The following is a 9,274-nucleotide window of genomic DNA, read 5'->3' on the forward strand; positions in this document are numbered from 1 at the left end:
TCCCAACAGGAAGCTTCCATAAGCCTCTTATCCTTCTCCATCAGAGGACAGACAGAATGGAAACCACAGTCATGGAAAACTAATCAAACTGATCACATGGACCACAGCCTTGGCTAACTCAATGAAACTATGAGCCCTGCCATATAGGGCCCCCCAAGATGGATAGATCATGGTGGAGAACTCTGACAAAATGTGGTCCACTGGAGAAGGGAATGGCAAACCACTTCAGTATTCTTGCCTTGAGAGCCCCATGAACAGTATGAAAAGGCAAAAATATAGGAGACCAAAAGATGAACTCCCCAGGTCAGTAGGTACCCAATATGCTAGTGGAGATCAGTGGAGAAAATCAGTTGTGTCTGACTCTGTGTGACCCCATAGATGGCAGCCCATCCCTGGGATTGTCCAGGCAAGAATACTGGAGTGGGTTGCCATTTCCTTCTCCAGTGCATGCATGCATGCTAAGTCTCTTCAGTCATGTCTGACTCTGTGCGACCCTATGGACAGCAGCCCAGCAGGCTCATCTGTCTACGGGATTCTCTAGGCAAGAATACGAGTGTGTTGCCATTTCCTTCTCCAAAAGAATGAAGAGACAGAGCCAAAGTGAAAACAATGTGCGGTTGTGGATGTGACTGGTGATGGAAGTAAAGTCTGATGCTATTAAGAACAATGTTGCATAGGAACCTAGAATGTTAGGTCCACGAATCAAGATAAATTAGAAGTGGTCAAACAGATGGCAAGAATGAACATCGACATTTTAGGAATCAAAGAACTAAAATGGACTGGAATTGATGAATTTAACTCAGATGACCATTATATCTGGTGGAATATATGTATTATATGTGGTGGAATATATACTGTGGAATTTATATAGCTTGAGCAATAAGAAACCAAAAGGCTCAGTTGGTAAGGTCCATCCCCTATCACAAATGAGAAGACACATTTTCTTTAAATTAGAGGTTTTATTTCATTTTATTTCACTTAATGAACTATTTAATTGAACAGATCATGCCAGGGTTTTAGTAATAAAAGCCACCAATTATCTATCCTGAGTTTCTATGAAAGTCAGCATCAGTGAAAGAACATACAACCTAAAAACAACATAGGTCTAAGTTCAAACATTCAATACAATCCTAACTCACTAAAAAAAAAAAAAAAAAAAAGAACTCACATTTGTATACCACTCCAAAAGAGCAAAAGGAAAATTTTATCACTATAAATAAATGGAGTAGAAAATGTTTTTTGTTTGTTTTGTATTGCTGGAATATCCAACACATCACTTGTCTGGCACTCCGTGATCAGCCTTGGCTTGTCCATCGGGAAAAGGGAGTCCTCATGTTAAATTCCTTGCAGAGCCATGTGAGCTTCCAGATTAAGTACCCACACCATCATCTATCCAATTGAAAGCATTCAGGTGTCTGCTGGTAGTCCATGTTTCTTGTGCCATGCAATGATGTTCTCTTCCACTTCCTGCCCTGGGTGGGGTATACCTGAAAAAAATCATGCAGATGGTTTTGAGTTAAAAGGGCTTTGAAGACTCTTCTCACAGAAAATACCAGCTAGCCCAAAAGTCCAGGCACAAGTTCTTACCAACAAAGGAACTGAATCCAGCCAAGATCTTCAGTAGAAGCAGATAGTGTGCAGAAAGCTCTTGCCTGTTTTCTTCTTCACTCCCTGGAACAGCTTAGGCAGACTGCTTTGCATATCGTCCTCCTGCTGGAGACCCTGGCAGAGCTTACAGATGATCAGAGCTCCAAGTGTGGCTGCCTCCATGGTGTCCTCTATTTCCACGTTGATCACATGCACAGGCTGCCAGGTCTTCTGTTCTCTAGCACACAGATTTTTCACCACCACTTTATACACACTCTCAGTACAGGTGAAGATGGCATCGAAGGGATCTCTGCACTCTTGAAATCTTTCAGGGCCAGGTTTGATTCTCTCATTTCTCCCCAAAATCTGTAACACCCCATTGCTCCTGTAGTGCATTCTGTTTTTGCAGAGAAGGTCCTTGCGCATCTGCTCATATGTGGTGGAGAAATCATATACCACAGGGAGGTTGGGTGCCAGTCCTGGCAGTGTCACACGGGATCCCACTCCAAAAGACCTGACGTTGAATCCTTTCTTCTTGAGGATGCTGTGGGCTTCCATGCTCTTGCTCATGTTGCTCATACAGACCACAGCCACCCTGAGTGTGGAGGATGACATTATGTTGGCCACTTGGAACTCCAGGCTGATGGGTGGGCTTAGAGTCTCTTAAGGGCAGAAGCCAGGGAGAAGTCAGCCTAGGTCACGTTCTTCAGACTAATCTAGTGTCAAAGAACAGATTGTCACCTACCCCAGGTGGGAGGGGAACTTTTGATTGATAATTGGGTTAACTCTTGAGTAATTGGATTTGAATAGTGGGCTCTGACCAGAGGATCAGTCCAGGCATCAGAACAATCTGGTGATTATCACCTAAAAATCTAATTTTCCAAAAGGGTGTGGCTACCCCATGAGTGTGTTTTGAAATCTCCACTTAGTCCTTGGGTTCAATTGTGGGTGGGGCTACTATTGATCTTAGGCAAAATGCAAAATACCTAGACTACTCCCAAGCTTGTCACCAGCCCCCTCCAATGACCTGAGAACATGCATGTGAAAAACATGTTTGCAATGTTGAAGCTTACACTTAATTTAATTATACATAAAATTACAAGTGTTGTTTTTCTTTCTTTCCTATAATTGATACTCTAGAATTGTAACTATCGATCATGAGAGGATACAGATAGTTTTACCCATAAGTAGTAAAATGATTCACCAGTGTAAAAAGTGATTCCTAGAAAACACCCCTCCTGATAGTGTGTGCAGGAGTTACAACATTACACATCCTTTCTTGAATGATAATTCTCCAAGAATTGGAGTAGCCTCCACTGGTTTTCCCATGTCTTCAGGGAGAGCTCTGTCTGACCACTCTATACTGAAATACAGCAATTTTTTGTTCCATTTCTTTGGTTACTTTGCACCATTGACCTAGCAAAGAATCAGATCAGAGATTAGATCAGATCAGTCGCTCAGTCGTGTCCGACTCTTTGTGATACCATGAATCGCAGCATGCCAGGCCTCCCTGTCCTTCACCAACTCCCGGAGTTCACTCAGACTCACGTCCATCGAGTCAGTGATGCCATCCAGCCATCTCATCCTCTGTCGTCCCCTTCTCCTCCTACCCCCAATCCCTCCCAGCATCAGAATATAGACTTTAAAATTATAAATGAAACACGAAACAGTAAGGAGGGACAGTCCCGTCCCTTCAAAATGGTGCAGGAAAAACATCCACTTAGAAAGCCAAATATTTTATATCTCTGTGTCTCCATCAACATAGTGATTGTCACACTGCAATCTCAGTAAACACACTCAGCCTTGTCAAAGTGTGAATCCCAGACTCAGAGCATTAACATCAACTTGGAATATGTGAAAAAGGCAACTTTAGACTCCACACCACAAAATGAGAAAATCTGGGAGTGGAGCCCAGAGATTTGTGACATACAAAGCCCTTTGGATGGTGTGATGTCCACCAAAGACTTACCCATGGCAGAGGTTTCTGAAACTTGGCTGGACATTGACAGTCCCTGGGATGTCACTTGACTGGACTCTCCTTCTTTGGGAAGGAAAGTAAGTATGTGACAATTTGATATGATATGTAAATCTGATAAAAAAAATAATCACTCTGAAGAAGAATTTGTGGACAATTGGTGACTTTTGACTATGTTCTATATTTTGGATTATAGTGTTGTATCAATGCGAAATATTGTGATTTGGTCTTTGAACTGCTATATATGTAAGAGATTATCCTTAAGAAGTTACAGCTAAATATAGGGTCATGACACTGCATATTTTGCTAAATGGCACAACAGAAAAATCAGACTAAGAATGAGAGAGAGACAGGGCCAGGAGCGGAGGGGGCGGGAGTTTGGGGAGGAGGCAAAGAGGTAGGGAAATGTGGCCAAATACTAATAGTGGCTGAATCTAAATGAAAGTTTTACTGGAATTTATAATTTATTAATGTAGCTTTTATGTGTTTTAATAATTTTGACCGTAAATAAGGCTGATCACTGAAGGACTGATGCTTTCGAACTGTGGTGCTGGAGAAGACTCTAGAAAGTCCCTTGGACAGCAAGGAGGTCAAAGCAGTCAATCCTGAAGGAAATCAACTGTGAATATTCACTGGAAGGACTGGTGCTGAAGCTGAAGCTCCAATACTTTGGCCACCTGATGCAAAGATCCAACACATTGGAAAAGACCCTGATTCTGGGAAAGATTGAGGGCGGGAGAAGGGAGCAGTAGAGGACAAGATGGTTGGATGGCATCATCAACTCAATGGACATGAGTTTGAACAAATTCTGGGAGATAGTGAAGGACAGGAAAGCCTGGCGTGCTTCAGTCCATGAGGTCGCAGAATCACACAAGATTGAGCAATTGAACAACAAAAATAATTAATGTAGCTTTTATGTGTTTTAATAATATCTAAAAAGCACTTAATAAAATATGTATATTTTATCAAATATTTCTGTAAGTTAAGTAGGTGTGGAGTTTTCCTGTATAAGCTCAATCCACCATGTTAAATTGAAATCTATGAATTTATAATCCTATACATGCACATACAGAGTAGTCTCTTCTTTACAAATATAAATATAACTACTTACTTGGGATAATTTAATAAAGATAAAACAGAGAATATGTTGAAGGTTGAGATATATTACCAGAAAAAAAGATACAGGGAAATGTGGTAACTGAGTCTTCATTATAGATTTGAAGGCAGCCAAAAAAGAGGAGGGTCAAGATTATTTCTTCATTATAGCCTAACACTTAAGTACATAAAAGACATGAAAATTTTAATAAGGCCATTAAATTATCTCACATTAGCAATTAAAATTCATTATTTCAGTTTCTAGAATAGAAAATGATATGAAAGTAAGGTACAGATTTCATATTAATTTTGTCAAAATTACAAAGAAAAACTCTTAGGAATAAGTGATCTTAAAATAACCTGAATATTTGATAGTCTTTTTGTGCTGATTAAGATAGGATTAATATTTACTAATTCTCATTAAAATAGAAACAGGAATAGTTAAAGTAATTGTTACCAAAAGGAGTGTATGGTGTGTGGGGTCTGGCTGCTCGCTGCTCAAAAGGCAGTAAACAGGCCAGGTTCTGGAAAGGAAAGTTGCTTTATTTCAGATGCCTGCAACTGGGGGAGAGGGGTGGCAGATATCTGTCCAAAGGCCAACTCCCCCCACTGACAAGCAGGGGGTGAGAGAATTCATAGACAGGCAGGCGCAGGGCATGGGGGTGTGGGGGTGTGGCACTACATGCAAAAACAGCATAGTCACAATGGTCTGACCAGCATCTTCTTGAATGCTTTAGGTACAGTTAATCTTCAGTTCTGGGGTCCATTAGTTTCAATTCCTTTGAGGTCAATTCTCAGAATTGTGGAAGCTCATGTCCTAGGTACAGTCTGCTCATCATGTAGGTAATTTCTCCACCTCGGGTTTTAGTATCTCTAAGACAGCTCACAGGATATGGCTCAGATTGTCCACAGCCCTTGAGAAAGAACTGAAGGTCCTTGACTATGCTTGATGACTGCATTATTATTAGTCTCCTTAGACAGTTTTCCTTTGTTTTAGCATTTCTCTGATTAAATGTATTCTTTGATTAAGGTTTCCCTCAGGCAAAAGGCAGGCAGAGGACATGGGAAGGGACAAGGACCATATGATCCTGCTCCATTTCATAATGACATAAATATCTCATTTATTGAAAATAATGTAGGTACACACCCAATTCAAGGATGAAAAGTTGTGGAGGAGGGGTTGGTTTTGACAGATACAGAGAACCATAATAACTTTACTCATGTGGATACAATGGAAAGGGTGTTGATAGAAATACAGCTTTAAAACTGGGTCCCTTGGGGCAACAGCCTTCCCCAGAGTCTTCAGGCAAATGCATAAAAATCTCTGCTCCCTGATGCCCAGCTCTCAGAGTCCTCCTTGATTCATCACATTGTATTCTATGAAGACTGCGTTTGAAGCACGTAAGTAAGTTATTTACTGATATTGTATAAACTTTAGAGAAGGGAAGAAAATTACAGCATCAAGAGTAAACTGTTTAGGGGAACCAAAGCAGACATTTGAAAATATTAAGACCTTTGTCTGGTGTTAAGTAAGCAGAGTGATATCTAATGTTCTCCAATTTAAAAACTCATAATAATTAACTCCTCCCAGGATAGCATCCAAGCTCCTTAACTTGTAATCACAGCCAAAATACTTTTGCTTTTATCTTTTTACCATTGCATGTAGATGTGATTGATCACACAACCATACAGGGTTGCAAACTGTTTAAAATACTTAATGCTTTTAAAAATATGTAAATGCATTAAATATTTCTATGACAGAAGCTTATCCTTAAACTCCCAAAAGACTTCATGTCATTCCCCACCTAACTGACCTCCATCCAATGACATCCCATAGCCAAATAGACTGAATTATTCATTCCATCTGGTTCCCATAGTATTTTTTCTTGGTTCTACTATTATCTTTCTTTACCATATATAGTTAACTATTTAAACATTCATTTTCTCTGTGAGATTATTACCTCATTTTACAGATAATATCTTGTTCATCTTCCCATCCTATATTGTTCCTGGCTCACTCACTGTGGAAAAGAATCAGATAGATGCCATGAACTCTGAGTACAGTCTGAAATTTTGATTGTGTCTGTTAACAGGGGGTGAGGTCCTAGTCATCTGCTCCAGGTATGACTGTCTTTAACCCTACTGGTGTTAGCCACACAGTCTTCTACTTTGTGGGCATCCCTGGCCTTGAGGACCAGCATGTGTGGATCTCCATCCCCTTCCTCATTTCCTATGTCATCGCCCTGCTTGGGAACAGCCTGCTCATCTTCATTATCCTCACCAAGCGCAGCCTCCACGAACCCATGTATCTCTTCCTCTGCATGCTGTCCGGAGCAGACCTTGTCCTCTCCACATGCACAGTCCCTCAGGCTTTGGCCATCTTCTGGTTCAATGCGAGGGAGATCTCCCTGGATCGCTGCATCACTCAACTCTTCTTCATCCATTCCACCTTCATCTCAGAGTCAGGCATCTTGATGGTGATGGCATTTGGCTGCTACATTGCCATATGCTACCCGCTGAGATACACCACTATTCTTACACATACACTGATAGGGAAAATCGGTGTGACTATCTTTTTGAGAAGTTATGGTACAATGTTCCCAATAATATTTCTTCTGAAAAGGCTAACTTTTTGTAAAAGTAACATTTTTCCAACCACTGTTTGTGAGCACATCGCCGTGGCCAAATTTTCCTGTGATGACGTACGAGTAAACTTCTGGTATGGATTTTTTGTCCTATTGTCAACAGTGACCTTAGATGTTGTGCTAATATTTGTATCATATATGCTTATTCTCCATGCTGTTTTCCGCATCCCTTCTCGAGATGCTCGCCACAAAACTCTCAATACATGTGGCTCCCATGTCTGTGTCATCATACTCTTTTATGGACCTGGGATCTTCTCAGCTTTCACTCCTCGATTTGCACGTCATATCTTACCCCATGTCCATGTCTTACTGGCCAATGTTTGCATTCTGGCTCCTACTATGCTGAATCCCATCATTTATGGGATCAAAACTAAACAGATCCGGGACCAGGTATCTCAGGTTTTGTGTCAAAAAAAGATATGACTTTGGAAATGGAAGCAAAACTACTGTTTTATCAACATTTCTCACTCAGAGTCTGAAAAATAAACCAGCTCACCTTCTTAATTCATTCTTAGTCTAGATAGGTATTTGGAAAAAGACAAATTATGGATAATCGCTAGATTATACTTTCCCGTCCTGGTTTGTTGCATGCCGTGACATAATTATGCAGTTCTTATTCCTCCTATCTATTTTGGGGCATGGCTGTGTATATTCTTCCCTTTGTTTGCTCTATCACAAAGTTTTAATTTTCACAGGCTCACCTCTATCCACATTCATTCTGTTACTTTTTCTATCAGAAGGAAGGGAGGGAGGAAGCCAGGTTCAGAGGAGGGAGGGAGAAAGGACAGAGAAGGAAGGAAGGAAGGAAAGGAAAGTTTCAGAGGGAGGGATGGAGGGAAACTAGCATTCAAAAACCACTGGCATCCATATATTTCCCCATTTCTTTTCCTCTGTATCCCTTCTTTTCCTCCTCTTGCTCCTCCTCCTCTTTCTTGTCTCCTTTTCCTCCTCCTCTGTTCCTTCTCCTTCTTCTTTCACTGTTTCCATCACAGAAAAACACCTGAAAGAGCTCTCTATATATTCAGGTTTTGATACTTTTCTATTTTTTAATCTCATACAAATAATTTTCCCTTTATGTTGCACGCATGTTATAGTGACCTCTACCCTGCCGAATTCAATGGTCAATATTCATTCTACATGACACATGAGAAATATTTCACACAGCCAAACAGCTCTCATTCTTGAAGATTCTCTCTCATTCCACATCAGACAATATATTAGAAATAAAAGCTGTATAAAATTACTCATTTCTTATCAAATGGAGATAATAACTGCTAATATCTTACAAAAGATTGCTATATGTTTTCTATGGTGTATTTGTGTGCAGGTAAATAATTTTTTTTAATTTGGACTATATTCCACTTACTATTCCAGAATGTACCTTTCTCACTTAGCAAAGTAATGTAGACATATGCCCATGCTAAAACTGTACATCTCTAGTCATTAGCAATTGCAGCCACCAAGGATGGTGAGCCAATGAGCCCTGAGAAAACTCAGGATATGAAAACACAGGATAGTGTCTGCAGATAACTGAGCTGCATATCAAAGGAATGATTTCAGTGAGCCCAGACTCTTGCATCTTCCTATATAGACAAGCACTAAATTCCTTAACTTGGTATATCTGGGTTTTTTAAATTAACAATTATCTTTTGTCATTCAGACCACCTGCCCTTGGTTGCAAAACTTCTATATAACCTGGCTTCCTCCTACCTTGCCTCCTCAGAGCAGTTCTCTCAGGGTTATTTGACACACTGCCTCCTCAGGCTTGAAGTCCTAAAAATTCCTGCCAAATAAATATAACTCTCAAAAAAATTCTTTAAAAACCAACTGTAAAAAAAAAAAAAACCAACCAACTGTACACGTCTGCAGGCATTTTTATCATCTTTCCATTGTTTTTATACAAAGATGTACTATAATTTAGCCAGTAGTCTTGTCAAAAAGCATTTTAAAAAGCCATACTCTTTTCAAAAAG

At 40.2% G+C, this 9,274-nt stretch overlaps 2 protein-coding genes across 2 annotated transcripts; one reads left to right on the top strand and one right to left on the bottom strand.

Moving 5' to 3' along the window:
* Positions 1–939: 939 nt before the first annotated feature.
* LOC112579443 (RNA polymerase II subunit A C-terminal domain phosphatase SSU72-like) lies at positions 940–2,342 on the bottom strand. The gene is made up of 2 exons (XM_044928966.2): positions 1,588–2,342; positions 940–1,487 (listed from the first exon to the last, which is right to left on the bottom strand). Exon 1 carries the CDS (start codon positions 2,200–2,202, stop codon positions 1,618–1,620), a length of 585 nt encoding a protein of 194 aa, XP_044784901.2. The 5' UTR covers positions 2,203–2,342; the 3' UTR covers positions 940–1,487; positions 1,588–1,617.
* A 4,438-nt stretch (positions 2,343–6,780) lies between these two features.
* Positions 6,781–7,725, top strand: LOC112579328 (olfactory receptor 52B4-like). Its single transcript, XM_044928967.2, has one exon. It carries the CDS (start codon positions 6,781–6,783, stop codon positions 7,723–7,725), a length of 945 nt encoding a protein of 314 aa, XP_044784902.2.
* Positions 7,726–9,274: the final 1,549 nt, after the last annotated feature.

Source organism: Bubalus bubalis, chromosome 16, assembly GCF_019923935.1.
Source record: "Bubalus bubalis isolate 160015118507 breed Murrah chromosome 16, NDDB_SH_1, whole genome shotgun sequence".
NCBI classification, from domain to species: domain Eukaryota; kingdom Metazoa; phylum Chordata; class Mammalia; order Artiodactyla; family Bovidae; genus Bubalus; species Bubalus bubalis.

What these genes read in the sequence shown, in the direction of transcription:
- LOC112579443 (XM_044928966.2), bottom strand. Translation starts at nt 2,202, where the DNA reads ATGTCATCCTCCACACTCAGGGTGGCTGTGGTCTGTATGAGCAACATG.
- LOC112579328 (XM_044928967.2), top strand. Translation starts at nt 6,781, where the DNA reads ATGACTGTCTTTAACCCTACTGGTGTTAGCCACACAGTCTTCTACTTT.